Source organism: Lithobates pipiens, unplaced genomic scaffold, assembly GCF_037356315.1.
Source record: "Lithobates pipiens isolate NorthernLeopardFrog02 unplaced genomic scaffold, aLitPip1_a1.2 Scaffold_16, whole genome shotgun sequence".
Lineage (NCBI taxonomy): Eukaryota > Metazoa > Chordata > Amphibia > Anura > Ranidae > Lithobates > Lithobates pipiens.
In genome coordinates this window covers 341,608,026-341,628,064 of record NW_027507748.1, presented here as the reverse complement: position 1 = coordinate 341,628,064, position 20,039 = coordinate 341,608,026, and the positions used below count along the sequence as shown (strand labels likewise).

General features: G+C 45.4%; 1 protein-coding gene across 3 annotated transcripts in view; it reads right to left on the bottom strand.

Annotated features, from left to right (window-relative positions):
• The window catches only part of INPP5B (inositol polyphosphate-5-phosphatase B), a 199,566-nt gene that overhangs the window by 82,908 nt on the left and 96,619 nt on the right, over positions 1 to 20,039 (bottom strand). Inside the window, exon 1 of one of the 3 annotated variants that reach the window (XM_077481816.1) lies at positions 827 to 947. The exons of the other annotated variants lie outside the window; for them this stretch is intronic. Coding sequence (XP_077337942.1) covers positions 827 to 848 — 22 coding nt within the window. The 5' untranslated portion in view covers positions 849 to 947. Of the gene's footprint in view, positions 1 to 826; positions 948 to 20,039 lie in introns of those variants that run through there. 3 annotated transcript variants of the gene reach the window in all.

The following is a 20,039-nucleotide window of genomic DNA, read 5'->3' as shown; positions in this document are numbered from 1 at the left end:
TGGTGCCCATTAATATCAATGGGCAGGAGTGGTGGAGAAGCGGTATACACCACTCCAAACGTGCTGCTTGCATCGCCTCAGTGTGAAAGCACTCTGTCTTTCACACAGACTGCAGGGGAGCCGTTTTGCAGGCACTTTATAGGCGCTATTTTTAGCCCAAAAGCGCCTAAAAAAAACGCCCCAGTGGGAAAGGTGTCTGTTAGGTTTTATGAGATGAAGGGGGATAAAAAAATAAAATAAAAAATAATAATAATAAAAAAAAAAAAATCGGCCTAACATATCGGCCCAAAAAAAATCGGCATCATATATCGGCCATCGGCCGCCATGATTTCTAAATATCGGCATCGGCCAGAGAAAAACCCATATCGGTCGTGGTGTGCGTAGGCTGTATACAGACATCATTAGAAAGGCATCATTGAAACCTGGGGAAATCACCGATCTCAGACAGCGAGGTCAAGAGTGTAGATAACTTACCATGCACTACTACAAGAAACCTTTATCCTTCATCTACAGATCACCCGCATGCATGCAAATCCAAAACAGGTCCTGCTTGTCATGCACATTACACACACACACTGCTGCTCATACAGAACACAGAAAAATACAAAGAGCCAAAAGGACATCCAAACAGATTAGAGCTATGAAATCAAGTTCCAGAAAGCATTACAGGCAGCTCACACACAGTGTGATTATGGAACTGTAATCTTCTCACAGATCAGAGAGGACAGGAAAGTTGTCAGTGAAGAGTTGTCACAGAGAGCACACAGACTGATCACAGTACATACATACATACATACATGCAGGGATCTCCTCCCTGTAATCATACCTCCTATGCCCCGAGCAGACATCTCCGCACCTCTTCCTGGAGAGCTGACAGTCAACCCTACTGTCTGCCAACCTGAGCTGTCACAGCAACCCCACAGCCAAAACAAAACACCGCCCCATCCATTGCACTCAGCCAATCAACACGGAGCAGGCGTGGCCCGCCCTAACCCGGAAATCCAAATCCTTTGCCTGAGCTCTGGTGAATGCATGGTCATGTGACCTCCTGACTAGTCTCTGCCTGTTGATGAAGCAGATAATAGTCAATGGGAAAGCTAGAAAACGTACAAAGGACATGGCAGCTGCTTCAACATCACCCCCAGCACAGCACAGCTTCATCTGCTGCTTTACACCTGCTTTGTTGTTTGAAGTTTGCTTTGCTCTTATGACAGCAATAGGTAGCAGGAGATGTTGTCATCGCCTCCTCACTACCTGTTGTAACCCCTTAAGTACCAAAAAAGTCGCAGGTTTTGTGCAGTTGCGGCGTAGCCCCATTCATCTACAGGAGGGGAGGCGTAATTCCTGCCGCAGCATGTGTACACCCTCGGCGCGAAAAGGTGGAGTGGTCAAGGGGCAGTAATAAGTAATAAATACAACTCAACCACAGGGTTTTCCCGCCTGCCAATCACAAGTGTAAACAAGCCCTTAACCACTTCAACGCCGGAAGGATTTACCCCCTTAATGACCAGGTCATTTTTTGCGACACGGCACTGTGTCACTTTAACAATTGCGCGGTCATGCAGCGCTGTACCCAAACAAAGTTTTTGTTCTTTTTTTTCCCACAAATTGAGCTTTCTTTGGTGGTATTTGATCACCTCTGCGGTTTTTATTTTTTGTGCTATAAACAAAGGGCAATCATTTTGAAGAAAAAAATATATCTTTTGCTTTCTGCTTTAATACATATCCAAAAAAAAAATATATAAAAAAACAAATGTATTCATCAGTTTAGGCCAATATGTATTCTACATATTATTGATAAAAAAAAAAAAAATCGCAATAAGTGTATATTGATTGGTTTGCGCAAAAGTTATATCGTCTACAAAATACGGAAAAGATTTATGGACTTTTAAAAAAAAAATGTTTTTACTAATAATGGTGGCGATCTGTGATTTTTAGCGGGACTGCAACATTGCAGCTAAAAAATCTGACCCCAAGTGACACTTTTTGGGGACCAGTGGCATTATTACAGTGATCAGTGCTAAAAAAAAAATGCACTGATCAATGAATAATTGACAGGGGCAGGGAAGGGGTTAACACTAGGGAGCGATCAAGGGGTCAGCTGTGTCCCCTGGGTGTGTTCTGTGTAGGAGATGGGCTTACTGGGACAACACAGAGATCGCTGTTCCTGATCTCCATGTTGTCCCCTGTCAGAACGGGGTTTTCGCCTTGTTCACATAGGCAGATACCCGGGCTGCCTCTCAGTACCGCGATCACGGGCGGCTGGCGCGCATCGAGTTGCGCACGCTCACAGTATCTATTGGATGAATTGACATACAGATAAACGTTTTGCACAATAGAGCCTACCTGCTGCAGTATATGTGCTGTGGCTGGTCGGCAAGTGGTTACAAGAGGAGTATGGGATTTTTTTTATCCCATAATCATACTTACAGTGGATATAAAAAGTCTACACACACCTGTTAGAGAAAGTCAGGTTTCTGTGATGTAAAAAAACGTGTAGCTGGTGACATTTTGGACAAAGTGTCATTCATGTGTAAATGAAGGGTTAATTATGCAGGTTAACTTTGACATCAGTTTGGCTGGGCTGTGTTAGAGTTCTGCTTGGTCATGTGTACAGTGAGGTGCACATGACAGGCCAGAACCAGGCCTGGTTGGACGTTTTGGGTATCAGCTTCCTCTGAACCAATCAGTGGGTGTGCTGAGCCCCGTGAAGGAGTCTGGGAAGGGGTACTTAAGATGTGGAAGTCATGTGTTCTGTAGGAGTTTGTGAGGCCCTAGCGGTCTGTTCTTGTTTCCTGGACTGGGGTAGCCCCGCGAGGGGTCCCGGTCATGGGGTGTTCGACATCCCGCAACATGCTTCTGTTGGTTAGCCCCAATTGACCCGCCTCCGTCTGTTCCCGAGTCTCTGAATCGGCTGGACCAAGGCGCAGTAACTGTGGGAGGATTCAAGGCGTCTGGGTGTGCTCTCGGCTTGGAGAGGCACCACAGCTCTTGAAAGTGACGGGGGGAGGACTCTTCGGAGGAGGGCCGACAAGCTGGCATCCTGAGAAGTGCCTGGTTACTGAGTTGGGAAGGACATTGACGAATCCACACTTTTTCCAGTACTATCAAGGAGACAGAGAACATTCCAGGTACTGAGGAAAAAGGTTCCTGTTCACTTTCAGTTACAACTTGTTCAAGGTCAGAGATTTTACAAGTTCTGAATCAAAGCACTGATTGCCATAATCTCTGGCTGGAGATTTGTTCAGCCTTGAAGCGCCCAGCTGCGAGTGGCTACTCTCTGGGTGGTACTAGAGACTTTGATATGTCTGCAGTTCAAGGTGCCTGAGTTCTTCACCCTTGCCCTATGTTTCTATACGAGACTGTGTTGTTGGATGTTACCCCTGCAAAATAAAACCTTTCAAAAGGACTTTATTGGTGTCAACGTCCAAGTTGTTGGGTATCAACCCTGGGAACCCGTAGACATGGAAGAACAAAGCCAAGCGGAGGTAACCGGTCAGTCCATGAAGTTAAGGCCGCCCTGCAAAGGGTTATGGCCGCTACAAATGAGACAAAGGTAAATCATCTGATTTTTTTCCCACTTTTAATGTGACCTATAAACTGTACAACTCAATTGAAAAACAAACTGAAATCTTTTAGGTGGGGGGAAGAAAAAATAAAAACCTAAAATAATGTGGTTGCATGAGTGTGCACAGCCTCTTATATCTGGGGATGTAGCTGTGTTCAGAATTAAGCAATCACATTCAAACTCGTGTTAAATAGCCAGCACACACCTGCCATCATTTAACCACTTGCCGACCGCCGCACGACGATATACGTCGGCAGAATGGCACGGGCAGGCATATTGGCGTATATATAAGTCCATGCCTGCCCGCGGGTGGGGGGCCCGATCGGGCCCCCCCCCGGTGCCTGCGGCGGTCGGCATTCGTTCGGGAGAGATCAGGGATGAGGGGACGGCCATTCATTCATGGCCACCCCCTCGCGATCGCTCTCGACGAATGGAAATCCCCCGTGACATCACTTCCTCTCCTGTAATGTAAACACAGGAGAGGAAGTGATGTATTCTCTCCTCCGTGTCGGTATTTTCCGTTCCGACACGGAGGAGAGCGGATCGGTGAGTTGCACCAACACTCTACACACACAGTAGAACATGCCAGGCACACTCACACCCCCCCTTTACCCCCCGATCACCCCCCCAATTACCCCTGCCCCCCAGTCACAGTGACACCAATGTCATTTTTTTTTTTTTTTTTTTGCATTGGTGTCATTTGTGACTGTAATAACTGTTAGGGCAGTTAGAGTTAGCCCCCTTTAGTTCTAATGTACCCCCCTAACCCCCCCAATAAAGGTTTAACCCCGTGATCACCCCCCGTCGCCAGTGTCACTAAGGCTGGGTTCACATTGCAGCGGTTTATGAGAACGAATGTGATTCGCACCGCACTGCAGTGCAAATCACATCCGATCTCTGTGCGATTCGAGTTCAGCCATTCGCCGCACCCGCCACACCCGCCGCACCCGCCGCAAATTCGCACGGGACCCTTTTTTTGGCCCGCAGCAGAATCGGATCGCATGGGTGTTCACACCATGCGATCCGAGTTTGCAGATCGCACTGCGATATGCGAACTGATCTGGGGGTGTCAGTAACATTTCACTGACACTCCCAGCAGTTCGCATAGGGCAGTGTGAACTGCCGCCGGGAGGCATGCGATGCGGGAACCCGCCGCGGATTCGCGGCGTTTCCGCATCGCTCCAGTGTGAACCCAGCCTAATAAGCGATCATTTTTCTGATCGCCGTATTAGTGTCACAGGTGACGCTAGTTAGGCAGGTAGGTATTTAGGTTCGCCGCAGCTTTTTATAGCGCCAGGGACCCCCATATACTACCGCATAAAGCCCCCTGATTGCCCCCTAGTTAACCCTTTCACCAGTGATCACCATATAACTGTTACAGGTGACGCTGGTTGGTTAGTTATTTTTTTATAGTTTCAGGGCACCCGCCATTTATTACCTAATAAAGGTTTAACCCCCTGATCACCCGGCGGGTGTCATTTGTGACTAATAACTGTTAGGGCAGTTAGGGTTAGCCCCCTTTAGTTCTAAGGTACCCCCCTAACCCCCCCAATAAAGGTTTAACCCCGTGATCACCCCCCGTCGCCAGTGTCACTAAGGCTGGGTTCAGATTGCAGCGGTTTGAGAACGGATGTGATTCGCACCGCACTGCAGTGCAAATCACATCCGATCTCTGTGCGATTCGAGTTCAGCCATTCGCCGCACCCGCCACACCAGCCGCACCCGCCGCAAATTCGCACGGGACCCTTTTTTTGGTCCGCAGCAGAATCGGATCGCATGGGTGTTCACACCATGCGATCCGAGTTTTCAGATCGCACTGCGATATGCGAACTGATCTGGGGGTGTCAGTAACATTTCACTGACACTCCCAGCAGTTCGCATAGGGCAGTGTGAACTGCCGCCGGGAGGCATGCGATGCGGGAACCCGCCGCGCATTCGTGGCGTTCCCGCATCGCTCCAGTGTGAACCCAGCCTAATAAGCGATCGTTTTTCTGATCGCTGTATTAGTGTCACAGGTGACGCTAGTTAGGCAAGTAGGTATTTAGGTTCGCCGCAGCTTTTTATAGCGCCAGGGACCCCCATATACTACCGCATAAAGCCCCCTGATTGCCCCCTAGTTAACCCTTTCACCAGTGATCACCATATAACTGTTACAGGTGACGCTGGTTGGTTAGTTATTTTTTTATAGTTTCAGGGCACCCGCCATTTATTACCTAGTCTCACTAGTGTACCCCTAAATTTAGGGGTGTCTACTTTCCAAAATGGGGTCATTTGGGGGGGGTTTGTGCCATCTTGGCATTTTATGGCCTTCAAAACTGTAACGCCCTTAGAAAGCCTGAAGGCGGTGCTTGGTTTTCGGGGCCCCGTACGCGGCTAGGCTCCCAAAAAGTCCCACATATGTGGTATCCCCGTACTCAGGAGAAGCAGCAGAATTTATTTTGGGGTGTCATTTCACATATGCCCATGGCATGCGTGAGCAATATATCATTTAGTGACAACTTTGTGAAAAAAAAAAAAAAAAAAAAAAAGTTTGTAATTTTCCCGCAACTTGTGGCAAAATATAAAATATTCCATGGACTCAACATGCCTCTCAGCAAATAGCTTGGGGTGTCTACTTTCTAAAATGGGGTCATTTGTGGGGGTTTTGTGCCATCTTGGCATTTTATGGCCTTCAAAACTGTAATAGGTAGTGAGGAGTGAAGTCAAATATTTACGCCCTTAGAAAGCCTGAAGGCGGTGCTTGGTTTTCGGGGCCCCGTACGCGGCTAGGCTCCCAAAAAGTCCCACATATGTGGTATCCCCGTACTCAGGAGAAGCAGCAGAATTTATTTTGGGGTGTCATTTCACATATGCCCATGGCATGTGTGAGCAATATATCATTTAGTGACAACTTTGTGAAAAAAAAAAAAAAAAAAAAAAGTTTGTAATTTTCCCGCAACTTGTGGCAAAATATAAAATATTCCATGAACTCAACATGCCTCTCAGCAAATAGCTTGGGGTGTCTACTTTCTAAAATGGGGTCATTTGTGGGGGTTTTGTGCCATCTTGGCATTTTATGGCCTTCAAAACTGTAATAGGTAGTGAGAAGTGAACTCAAAAATTTACGCCCTTAGAAAGCCTGAAGGCGGTGCTTGGTTTTCGGGGCCCCGTACGCGGCTAGGCTCCCAAAAAGTCCCACATATGTGGTATCCCCGTACTCAGGAGAAGCAGCAGAATTTATTTTGGGGTGTCATTTCACATACGCCCATAGCATGTGTGAGCAATATATCATTTAGTGACAACTTTGTGTAAAAAAAAAAAAAAAATTTTTTTTTTGTCATTATTCAATCGCTTGAGGCAAAAAAATAAAATATTCAATGGGCTCAACATGCCTCTTATCAATTTCCTTAGGGGGTCTACTTTCCAAAATGGGGTCATTTGGGGGGGTTTTGTACTGCCCTGCCATTTTAGCACCTCAAGAAATGAGATAGGCAGTCGTAAACTAAAAGCTGCGTAAATTCCAGAAAACGTACCTTAGTTTGTAGATGTGACAACTTTTGCGCAAACCAATAAATATACAATTATTGACTTTTTTTTTACCAAAGACATGTGGCTGAATACATTTTGGCCTAAATGTATGACTAAAATTGAGTTTATTGGATTTTTCTAATAACAAAAAGTAGAAAATATCATTTTTTTTCAAAATTTGCGGTCTTTTTACGTTTATATCGCAAAAAATAAAAATCGCAGAGGCAATCAAATACCATCAAAAGAAAGCTCTATTTGTGGGAAGAAAAGGACGCAAATTTTGTTTGGGTACAACATTGCATGACCGCGCAATTACCAGTTAAAGCAGCGCAGTGCCAAAGTGTAAAAAGACCTCTGGTCATTTACCAGCAAAATGGTCCGGTCTTAAAGTGGTTAAAGTACCTCTGATTAACCCCAAATAAAGTTCAGCTGTTCTAGTAGGTCTTTCGTGACATTTTCTTAGTCACATCCTACAGAAAAAGCCATGGTCCGCAGAGAGCTTCCAAAGCATCAGAGGGATCGCATTGTTAAAAGGTATCAGTCAGGATAAGGGTACAAAAGAATTTCCAATGCATTAGATATACCATGGAACACAGTGAAGACAGTTATCAAGTGGAGAAAATATGGCACAACAGCAGAGGCGGCTCTTTAATTAAGCAAATAAGGCGGTCGCCTAAGGCCTCAAACTCACAGGGGCCTCACGACCGCCTAATTGAAGAGCTGCCTCTACTGACAACAATGCCACTGTGGCATTAAGCTCTGGCCAGCAGTGGTTTAACATTGCCTGTGAGCTCCATGGCCAGGCAGTGGAGAGAGGGGACAGAGCGTGGCTGTGTCTTCGGGAGGAGGCGGAGCCAGCGCTGTGTTGTCCAGGAGAGGAGAAGGGGAAGAGATTCCAGCAGCCAGAGCAAAATGTTAGCACAATTCCCGCTGCTCCGGAGATGCAGATTGCAACCCCAGCCCCTCACCCCCACCACTGGAGTGCTCAACAGAGCGGTCCCTGCTTTACCGGTGGAGGCATCTGGCATGCAGTGGTGAGGAGAGGAAAAGAAGGGTCCAGTGGAGGAGGCCTCATGAGCGCTGATTGGAGCCGATAGAAGGGGAGGTAGGAAAGAAGAAATGTCACTTTCTGGGACTGTCAATCAGTGCGGAGGGGAACCGGATCTCCAGCTGCAGGGAGAGGCACAGCTACCATGCCAAAACCATTTTCTGCAGCCAGCTACCACCATCATGAGAGAGTCAGACCCCCCCACCCACCCCATCCTTCAACCACAGACTGACCTTTATATCCACCCCCTGTCCCATCCTCTCCACTCCACTCCCTTCCTCCTGATCATCAGTGTCACTAACAGTAAGGATGGCTCAGTCCTGTGCCAGTGTGCCCACCTGTGATTGGAATCCCCTGACCCCTCCCTCCGCACTGCCCTTATCCCCACCTATGCAGGGCTCCACTGCAGGGGGTTTGGGAGGTCCCAGTCCAGTGCTGGTCCTCAGCCAAGGTGGGCTGAGATAGAGAGCACTGACACCAGCACTGAGATAGAGAGCAGTAACACCAGCACCGAGATAGAGAGAAGTAACACCAAGACACCGAGATAGAGAGAACTGACACCAGCACTGAGAGAGCACTGACACCAGCACTTCAAAGCTCTTAATATATGTAATTTATACAGTTAATTTTTTATCGCTTGAATTATTTTTCCCATTATGGGCACGAGTGGGGCCTCATGTCCAGGTTTTGCCTAAGGCCTCACAAAGCCTAGAGCCGCCTCTGCACAACAGTTATATTAACAAGGACTGGACTTCCCTCCAAAATTTATGAAAAGACAAGAAGAAAACTGGTCAGGAAGGATGCAAGGAGGCCTACAGCAACATCAAAGTAGCTGCTGGAAATATCTGGCATCTGGAAGTACTGGCTGTGTGGTACATGTGACAACAATCTCCTGTATTCTTCATTTGTCTGGGCTGTGGGGTAGAGTGGCAAGATGGAAGCTTTTTCTTACCATGAAAAACATCCAAGCCCTGCTAAATTTTGCAAAAACACATCTGAAGTCTCCCAAAAGCTTGTGGGAAAATGTGTTATGGTCTGATGAAACCGAGGTTGAACTTTTTGGCCATAATTTCAAAAGATATGTTTGGCGCAAAAACAACACTGCATATCACCAAAAGAACGCCATGACCACCATGAAGCATGGTGGTCAGCATCATGCTTTGGGGCTGTTTTTCTTCAGCTGGAACAGGGGACTTAGTCAAGGTAGAGGAAAATATGAACAGTTCCAACTACCTGATTGGGGATATTGGTACAAAACCTTCAGGCTTCTGCTAGAAAGCTGAACATGAGGAGGAACTTCATCTTTCAGCATGACAACGACCCGAAACATACATCCAAATTAACAAACAAATGGCTTCACCAGAAGATTAACCACTTCCCGACCAGCGCACGACGATGTACGTCGACAGAATGGCACGGGCAGGCATATTGGCGTACAGGTACGTCCAATATTCAATGCCGCCCTGCCATCGGGAGCGCGCCGGCGGCGGCGCGCTCCCGCGCTGGTCGGGTTCCCCGTGAGTCCGGTCGCGGGACCCACGGACTCGATCGCCGCGGGCATCCCCGCGATCGTCTCACGGAGCGGCCGAATGGAGGAAATGCTGTGTAAACAACATTTCTCCATTCTGCCTAGCAACTAGTGACGCTGATCTCTGCTCCATGTGATTGGAGCAGAGATCAGTGTTCACTAAATGAAAGCCTAACCCCCCCCCACAATTAGTAACACACCCCTAGGAACACTTAACCCCTACACTGCCACCCACTGGTTAACTCCTTCACTGTCAGTGTCATTTACACAAGAATCACTGCATTTATATAGCAGTGATTACTGTATAAATGACAATGGTCCCAAAAATGTCCGATGGGTCCCCCTTAATGTCGCAGTCACAATAAAAATCGCTGATCGCCGCCAGTAAAAAAAAAATAATAAAAAATTATTAATAAAAATGCTATAAAACTATCCCTATTTTGTAAACGCTATAACTTTTGCGCAAACCAATCAATAATCGCTTATTGTGATTTTTTTTACCAAAAATATGTAGAAGAATACGTATCGGCCTAAACTGAGGGAAACATTTTTTTTTATATATTTTTGGGGGATATTTATTATAACAAAAAGTAAAAAATAATGCGTTATTTTCAAAATTGTCACTCTATTTTTGTTTATAGCGCAAAAAATAAAAACCGCAGGGGTGATCAAATACCACCAAAAGAAAGCTCTATTTGTGGGAAAAAAAGGACGTCAATTTTGTTTGGGAGCCACGTCGCACGACCGCGCAATTGTCAGTTAAAGCGACGCAGTGCCGAATCGCAAAAAGTGGTCTGGTCTTAGACCCGCAAAATGGTCCGGTCTGCAAGTGGTTAAAGTATTGGAAGGGCCCAGGCAGAGCCCAGACCTGAATCCGATTGAAACTCTGTGGGGTGATCTGAAGAGGGCTGTGCACAGGAGATGCCCTCACAATCTGACAGATTTGGAGTGTTTTTGCAAAGAAGAGTGGGCAAATATTGCCAAGTCAAGATGTGCCATGCAGATACTCATCCCCAAAAAGACTGAATGCTGTGATAAAATTAAATAGTGCTTCAGCAAAGTATTATTTAAGGGTGTGCACACTTATGCAACCATATTTTTTTATTTCGGTCCACCTAAAATATTTGTTTACTGAGCTGATTGGAGGAGGCGAGAGATTGCTGTTCCTAATCACTAGAAACAGACAAACTCTCACTCCTCCCCTGACAGAACAGGGATCTGTTTGTTTACACTGACATATCCCTGTTCTTCCTGTCTCTGGAGTGAGACAGGCTCCCTCGCTCGCCCACAAATCACTGTGTACATGCCCAATGTACAATGACGCCAATTCACACAGGGGAGCCAACCTGTCGCAGTACAACTGGTGGTCCGTAACTAGTTAAAGTGTTATTGAACCCAGGATCCTGCCTTCGCTATATCTGGTCTCCCACAGTACACAGAACATGGAAATGCAATCGTTTTAGTAGATATAAACTGCTACATACTTTTTTCTCATCAGCAGTTACAGCAGTCTTGTGATTTCTATCAGTGTCTGGTTAAAGCTTGTAGGAGGAGTTTTCATTCTCCTCTGATTGTCCTATGAGTAAGGATGAGCTTGAGCGTGTTCGCATACTCCACGTGCAGAGCCCGCCAGCTCTAATCACAGGCAATGAGACATTGCCCCGATGCACGGCTGCAGAGATCGGGCAATGTCTCACTGCCTGTGATTAGAGCAGCGCTGCGCCGACTTTCTCGCTGGCTCTGCACGTGGAGTATGTGAGCATGCCTGAGCTCATCCCTAGCTATGAGGATGCAGGACCACCGACCCTCTGTCTTCACAGTGCTTATTGGCCTTGTGCCTATGACATGTACTCTCCCCCAAAAAAAAAACTATGTCCAGCTTGTTCCATGGACTCTTTTCTATCAGGATATGAATTGAGGACAGTGGAAGGAGGAGAGGATCAGAGGAGACAGGATCAAACAGCCTTTTTACACAATGCAGAGGATTAACCCCTTAGGTTCCACAGTGAGTATAACAAGCATGCTTTACTGCATATACAGACTGATTTTACTGTTGTGGGTTTAGTAATACTTTAAAGAGGATATTCTCTCTATCCCTATCCAAAAAAAAAAAAGTGATTGTAAATTATTACAGTGTAAAACAAGCTATTTAGTTTAAATTATAAATGAAAGGCAAAACATTTGTGTATAGATATAAAAAAGTGATCACATTCGCTCTGTTCTTAGCTGCATAAGAGCGGGGGGGAGGAGAAGCAGCAGCACACTGGGCGTCCCAGTTAATGGCTTTGCAACGGAGGCGGGGGTGTCAAGACAAGTCTGATCATTGGAGGAGAGTAGGCTGAGTTCCCAGCATAGCTAGAGAACTAACCACAGTGTGTTCTCCTGCTTAGTGTGGTCAGTTTCTAACCGCTTACCAACTGTATACTGTAGAGATATGGTGGCAAGGAGGCTCTCCTGTGTGGGATAACTTACCTAGTACTTCCGGGTTCCGGCGGCCTGCTCCGGCTGTGATTTGACACAGCAGGAGCTGATTGGTGGGTCCGCCAGCACCCTCCGAAGTTTCAGTACACAGGCAGAACAGCAGTCTGCCTCTGTAAACAAGGCAGATCGCCATTCTGTCACTACAGAAGACATGGATCCTGTGTCTCTGCTAAGCAGAGGCACCAATTCATGCCTTCTCCTAGTACAAATGCCTCCCCCACAGTAGTAAAGCACTGGTCAGGCACATATTTAACTCTTCAATCGCCCCTGATGTTAACCCCTTCCCTGCCAGTGTCATTAGTACAGTGAGAGTGCATATTTGTTATTTGCTATCTGGTAAGCATGTTTTTTATTAGGTGGAGGCACATTTTTTTTTTTTTGTCGTTATGTGAGTCACTATTACAAAGTGATACATGCACTTTTTCATTTTTCTCTTCATGAATGATGTTGATGACCACTATGTACTAAATATTTCCATTGTGCATTCATTACTTGTTTCTATTTGAGTATATGTTAAGGGCAGCTTTTTTTTTTGTTTTGGTATTTGGCTGTGTGTATCTCACAGTGAAACTGCTGCTTATGTGAAACATATTAATTTTTAGCGTTCAATTTCTTTATTCAGAATACATAATTGGCCTAAATTGATGAAGAAATTAGAATTTTTACATTTTTTTATTGGATGTGTTTTATACAAGAAAGTAAAAAATATTGTTTTTTGTTTTTTTTCAAAACTGTTGGCTTTTTTTGTTTTTAGCACAAAAAATCAAAAAACGCAGAGATGATCAAATACCACCAAAAGAAAGCTCTATTTGCGGGAAAAAAGGACATACATTTTGTTTAGGTACAGTGTTGCAAGACCGCCCAATAGTCAGTCAAAGTAACACAGTACCATAACACAAAAAATGGCCTGGTCATGAAGGGGGGGGGGGGGCGGGGGTAAATAGGGTTGCCACCTGTACGGGTTTCACCTGGACAGTCCGGTTTTTGAATGATGTGTACGGGTTTTCATCTACTCCAGGCCCAGACACATCATTCAGACCAGACTGCACGAGAGTGACGAGACTGCTCTGTGGATGATGTGTCTCCCCTCCCCCCGCCGTCTCACTAGTGGCACAGTGTCAGTCCACCCCGCAATAATGCCGAGTGCAGGGGGGATCCGAAGAACTTCAGTGAGCTCACAATGCCTGCCACTGATTGCATGCAGGAGGGAGCCAGTGGACGGTCCCAGACAAGGGTGGCATCTGAAGAATCCAAAAGCAGGGATGAGGATGCGCCCATATCTATTGCCAGCTTCCTTTCTATGGCAGCAGCACACCCCCTTTCCATACAGAATAAACTCCCTCTCAGGCTGGGAGGCTGGATCTGGGCTTTAACACAGCTCCTCTACAGGGGGGCAGATCAAGCGACCCTTACACAGACTGCAGCCTGATCATTGCTTCCTCCTGCCCAGCAGACATCAAGGCTCACCCTGGGGCAGACTGAAGACAGCAGAGGATGGATGCCACACTGTATATTCTCCTCCTGTGAGTCCCAACCTGTTCTGCCCTCCAAACTGTGTGCTGTAATCCTGTTCTGCATCTTGCAGTGCAGCTTTACTGAAAGAGAATGTATATGTACGGTTGCAGGGCCGGGAATGCCATGGCTGTAGATGTTCGGCCCATACATTTAACAGCTTCCTGGCAAGAAATAATGTCAATATTTTCATTGCACACATTTCTGGATTAGGCTCAAAATTAGCGGGTACTGCAGCAACAGACAGGAGGCATCACAGGTCAATGTACATCTTTGCCAGCACACCACATATCAGTAAGTACTGTCCAAAAGTTTTTTTTGTAGAATGATCACATCACAGTGGACAAAGTGCAACGCTTTAGAGTCGTGCAGGACCCCTTCATCAGGCATGTGATTTAGGTTCCTGGCAGGCTCCCACACGTAGGTTCAAATCCTAGTCTAAGCATGCCCAAGCTTATCACTTTTGGCGAGGAAGCAAATGAGGAAAAATTCATTTTTGCACGAAGGTCCATGTTAAAGAGGACGTAAACCCTGATGAGTTTACTTCCTCTTTCATTCCTTGCAAAGGTAAAGCATAATGGACTACTATGCATCGCATAGTAGTCCATTATGTGTCACTTACCTAACACAGGAGCCAGCGATGTCACCGCTGTCCCCTGTAGTCCGGCGCATCCATCTTCTAGGTGGGGTCTCGCTGCTCCGCCGCTGTCATTCGGCGAAGCCGCAATGACGTCACTCCCGCGCATGCGCATGGGAGCCGACACGCGTGGCATCTTTGTCGTTGACGATGCCGCGCTCAGTGTGCCTGTGCCGCAGCAGTGCCTGTCTTTCAGCAAATATTTCTTGGACTTACAGTTAAGCCTTAATCTAGGCTTACCTGTAGGTCAAAGTGTGTTGTAAGGGTTTACAACCACTTTAAAATCACCTAGGTGTGCTCAACAAAATCTTGTGAAGAAAAACAATATCATACAGTGGTGCTTTTAGCATGACATTGAGGGTGACATGAGAAAAACACAATTTTTTTCAATTTCATTCATTCAGGATGCTTTTAACCCCTTCGTGCCTAGGGGGGGGGAAACAAATCTAAACGCCTAAGCCCAGTTTTGCAATTTTGAAATACAGTATGTTGGTAAAACCGTACTTGTGCATCCAGGTGAACTATACCTTGTGTTTTTCAGGACAAATTGGGCTTTCATTTGGTGGTAAATAACAATGGATATCTATTGATTTTTTTTTTATTATCAAAGGAAAACTGTCCCAAAATAGTAGAAAATAAACTTTTATTTTTAAATGTAACTGTATATTTCTTGCTACTACCATAACCTACCACCAAAAAACAACCTAAAATAAAATGTTCCTGCTCCTGACGATCGCAGACATACCACATATGTGTATGTTAAATGTTGTTTGTACCCGTAACGCAGTCCAGAAAAAATAGTGGGCATTTTGCTTTTTTTCAATCTTACCTAAAACACACTGACCCTAATGCCGCGTACACACGACCAGACTTTTCAACGAACTAGGTCCGATGGTCTTCCTGACAGACTTTCAGCGGAGGACCGACGGACTTTCTGAACGCACGGACTTGGCCACACACGACTGGACTAAGTACGTTCGAAACTCCCTTCGTTTTGAACATGATGACGTAAACGGGACTAAACAAGGAAGTTCAATAGCCAGTAGCCAATAGATGCCCTTGCGTCGTATTTGGTCTGTCTGACTAGCACACAGACGAACGGTTTTCCCGATTTTTAGTCCGTCGGACTGGAGTCTATTGGATAGATTTGAAACATGTTCTATTTCTAGGTCCGTCTGATTTCTTTTATAAAAAGTGGCAGACTAGCCCACACACGATCGGATTGTCTGACGGACTGATCCCGAAGGACCTAGACTGCCGGAAAGTCCGGTCCTGTGTACACAGTATAACTGACACTGATACTGATTTTTTTTTTTAAATCGTGTCCAAAAATACTGACCCTGACCTTGATCCAAACACTAACCCTGGCACTGACCTAGATCAAACCTTGATCTAGGTATTTTTTATTTTATTTTATTGTTTATTCATTATTTAAATTTTTTTCTTCGCACACTTTTTTCTTTTCAATCTCTGCAAGGACAGAGAATGATACAATGTATCTCTCTCGTCCATTCAGATTTCATGCACACTGGACTTAAAAAACAGTGTGTTCTATGTGTCTTTGTACATTATGACTACTACAGGCGTTTTCTGTCAGGGATGTTCAGAAGCAGGAAAAAGAAACCTTCTCTATTGTGTTTTCTGGAGAAGTTTAGGAGCTGTATAAACGTCAGTCTCTCCTAAACTCCTCTTATCTCTTCTGAACGTCAAGTTTCAAAGTTTTTTTTGTAAAAAAAAAAAAAAAAAAAAAGTTGTGTTGTCACTGTACATAATTTCCTGGCTTTTGCAGAGGGGCGTGTAGTGCAAAAAACACCTATAAACAGAATGCTTTTAAAGTGGTTGTAAACCCTTACAAACCACTTTGACCTACAGGTAAGCCTAGATTAAGGCTTACCTGTAGGTCCAAGAAATATCTCCCAAACCTATACAGTTTAGGAGATATTTGCCCGAAGACGGGCACCGCTATCTACGGCGCATGCGCCGTAGACAGCGGCACGCAGGCGCACTGAGCGGGGCATCGTCGATGACGGCAATGCCGCGAGTCTCGGCTCCCGTGCGCATGCGCGGGAGTGACGTCATCGCTGCTCCAGCGAATCACAGCGCCGGAGCAGCGAGACCCACGGAGACCCACCAAGAAGATGGACGCTCGGAACTACAGGGGACAGCGGTGGCTTCGCTGGCTCCTGTGTCAGGTAAGTGACACATAATGGACTACTATGTGATGCATAGTAGTCCATTATGCTTTGCCTTTACAGGGAATGAAAGAGGAAGTAAACTCATCAGGGTTTACTTCCTCTTTAAATGCTCATAGACTCGCCTAAACTTTGTACAGTATGCTTTCAATTTGCATCTTTTATGCCGCGTTTTTAAGCTATAAACATTGACTTTTTTTCTGCTCCTAGTGTGCATGGAGCCTCACAGAGACAAGACAGAAAACACGGGAGGGGCTTCACAGTGACTGATCACTGTGACAGCCAATCAGAGGCTATCACAGTGATGAGGTGACCTGAAATCAGGAGATCTGATCGTTTGAATGGTCTCTGTACTGAGAGTGCCTTGTGGCACACTCGCAGCACCAAGGGGAGAAACTCAAATATGCAGCCCCACTAACAAAAAAAGCAGAGTTGGGCCGCATTTTTGTGTGCGGTCGGCGTGAAGGGATTAAGCTGTATGTGGTGTTATAGAACAGTACAGGCAGTGTCAGTTACACTGTATTCTGACGTTTGACGTCACATATTTTAGATTTGTGATGGATTTTTTTTTTTTACTTTTACGTTTAGCTTGACTTAAATACAGTCCAATCCATTTTGATTCATTTCAACGTGAAAATAGGTATTTTATAGGTAGTTTTGGCTGAGACACTTGAATTTTTATCATTTCCTTTTCCATCCCCATATCCCCTATTGCATGGGTCTTCAAACCATGGCCCTCCAGTTGTTCAGGAACTACAATTCCCATCATGCCTAGTCATGTCTGTGAATGTCAGAGTTTTACAATGCCTCATGGGATGTGTAGTTTCGCAACAGCTGGAGGGCCGTAGTTTGAGGATCCCTGCCCTATTGCTTTAAGGCTGGGTCCACAGCAGGGGTCCGGTGTGTCCCTGTTCTCTGTTTCAGGGATGAATCAGGCCCCAATTTTTGCCTGAATTTAAACCTAAAACGGAGCCAAAGACTCACAGGACTCCTGTGCAATCCACTTCACAGCCTCCCTGGAGATATGCAAACTGGTTTCACAAAGCCCATCACAGTCTCCTGTCATGCGAATTGGATGTGGAGAAATCCACTTAAAGCGGGAGTCCACCGGGACTCCGCGTTTTTTTTTTTTTTTTTAAAAGCCAGCAGCTACAAATACTGCAGCTGCTGACTTTTAAGATAGTGACACTTACCTGTCCAGCGCGCCCGTGATGTCGGCACCCGAAGCCGATCGCTAGGTCGTCTGTCGGGTCCTGCCGCCGCCATCTTGGGTATGGGAATCAGGAAATGGAGCCTTTCGGCTTCATTTCCCGGTTCCTTACTGCGCATGCGCGAATCGCGCTGCGCAATAAGGATGCTCCCCGCTGCCTCTGGGAGCTGTGTGTTTCCCAGCAGGCAGCGGGGCACTTGCGGGAAGGGGCGGGCACTTGCGGAAAGGGGCGTAAGTTACGCCCCTTTCCGCAGAGAGCTATCCCGGAAGTGGGTGCAGTTACCTGGATTATCCAGGTAACTGCACCCCCCTCCCCCCTGAAAGGTGCCGATTGTGACACCGGAGGGGGGGAGGGTTCCGATGAGCGGAAGGTCCACTTTAGGGTGGACCTCCTCTTTAAGTGTAAACACAGACTAAGCCTGGATTCACACCTATGCATTTTTAGTGCTTTTTGCATTTTGTAGATTTGCACTACAGTCCATTTAACATGGTTTCCTATGGAACACGTTCTGTAGTGCAAATCTGCAAAATGCAAAAAGCACAAAAAATGCGTAGGTGTGAATCCAGCCTAAAAGTATTCAAAATGTGGATTTCAAATTTGTAAGAGAAGTTGGCTAGTGTTAGGACTGTACACAAACATTTGAATAGACAGCAAATAAAAAGAGCTCTGCAATATGGGCCTTTTTAATGTATCCACTGCCGACAGTACTGTTGTAGTCTTCAACCTCTGCCTGTAGTATATGATCATTGGTAAAAGTACCAGCCTTTGGGTACTGCATGAAAAACAGTTCCTTGAAAAAGTATTCATACTCCTTAACATTTTTCACATTTTCTCATGTTAAATACCAAAAACGTAAATGTTATTTTATTAGGATTTTATGTGATAGACCTACACAAAGTGGCATATAATTGTGAAGTAGAAGGAAAATGATAAATGGTTTTCAAGATTTTTTACAAATAAATATCTGAAAAGAACTCTCCAGTTTTTATTTCAAGACCCTTTTTTTGTTTTGACTCCTACAGTAGAAGCCAACTTTGCTAAATACCCCTTTGCACAAGCTAGCAGCCTGTTACTCCAGTGTCAGGTATCCAGGTGTCACTATTTTGCTCAGAAGACCATAAAGTCAGCTGTCATTTTTTGGCACAGAAGGCCATGAGGAAGCAGAAACACGAGGAGGAAGGTTAGTGTGCTGGCAGTAGGGATCAGTGTTTGGGTGTTGATGGTGAGGAGGAGGATTGGGGTGATGAGGAATTTTGGAACAGCTTTAGTGGGGGTTGTTTCAACCCTTCCCAATACAAGGGGGAACTTGATGGGATGTACTGCCACCAACCCAAGGGGAGCACAATATTATAATGTTTGTGGATGTGATATGTGAGAAGACTCTCTTTGCCAGATTTCCTAATGGTGGCAGAAACCCCCAAATGGAGGTATAGCTGCGGGGGGGGGGGGGGGGGAACCTATAGGCAGCCTACCCTTTCACAGTGCAGGGAGATGGGAAGGCAGCAGCAAATGGAGGGGGAAATCCTATGGTTATTGGGAAGGGCAAGTAGTAGTAAAATTTACATGTACAATTCTATGGCCATAGGGTGCCTACCCTTTAGGGGTTTTTGTTATTTTGTGGAGAAATCATTTATGTTATTTTCATAAAGGTTTTTTTTAAGCCTTTTTTTAGGGCCTGGGTAGCGTACACTAACACAGGCAAAGCTTGTGATCAAAGCAGCGTAGACCAAAGCATCACACATGTATTCCCTCTATTTGCATAGCTGCCAATAAATGAAGGACATCCCCTTTGTTAAACAAAAGGTTAGGCAGGTCTAGAATGGTACACCAAGGTTTACATGCAGAGATTTAAATTTTTTGTAATTATTTTTTTTCCTGCACTGGTGAAGTGACGACAGGCACAAATGCATAGATGTGAACGTGACCCATAGAGAACCATGTTAAATGGACTGTAGTGTGTTTCCACAAAACTGAAAAACGCACAAAAAAATGCATAGGTGTGAATCAGGACTCAGGCATTAAAAAAGCAAAGGAAATGAAAATCTGAAAATACCATCCCAAGAAAAAAAAAAGTATAATTTTATTTAAAGGTAGCCTTGCTGGAAAAAAATGTTTAACCTGAAATATAAGCCTTTAAACATAAGACAATAAACAATATACCCTGAAAGGAAATGAAAACCTCAAATTACCACCCTCCTGAAACAAAAGGGAAGCTTTTCAGTTTTGAAAATATAGTGACAGTCACCTCGCAGAGGCAATGGCTTTAAGGAATGAGGAGTTTGTCCTTGGAATTCATAAAAGACCGGCGCTGGTAGATTTTGCCAAAGTGTCTCTCATGCATTCTAAAAGCGGTAA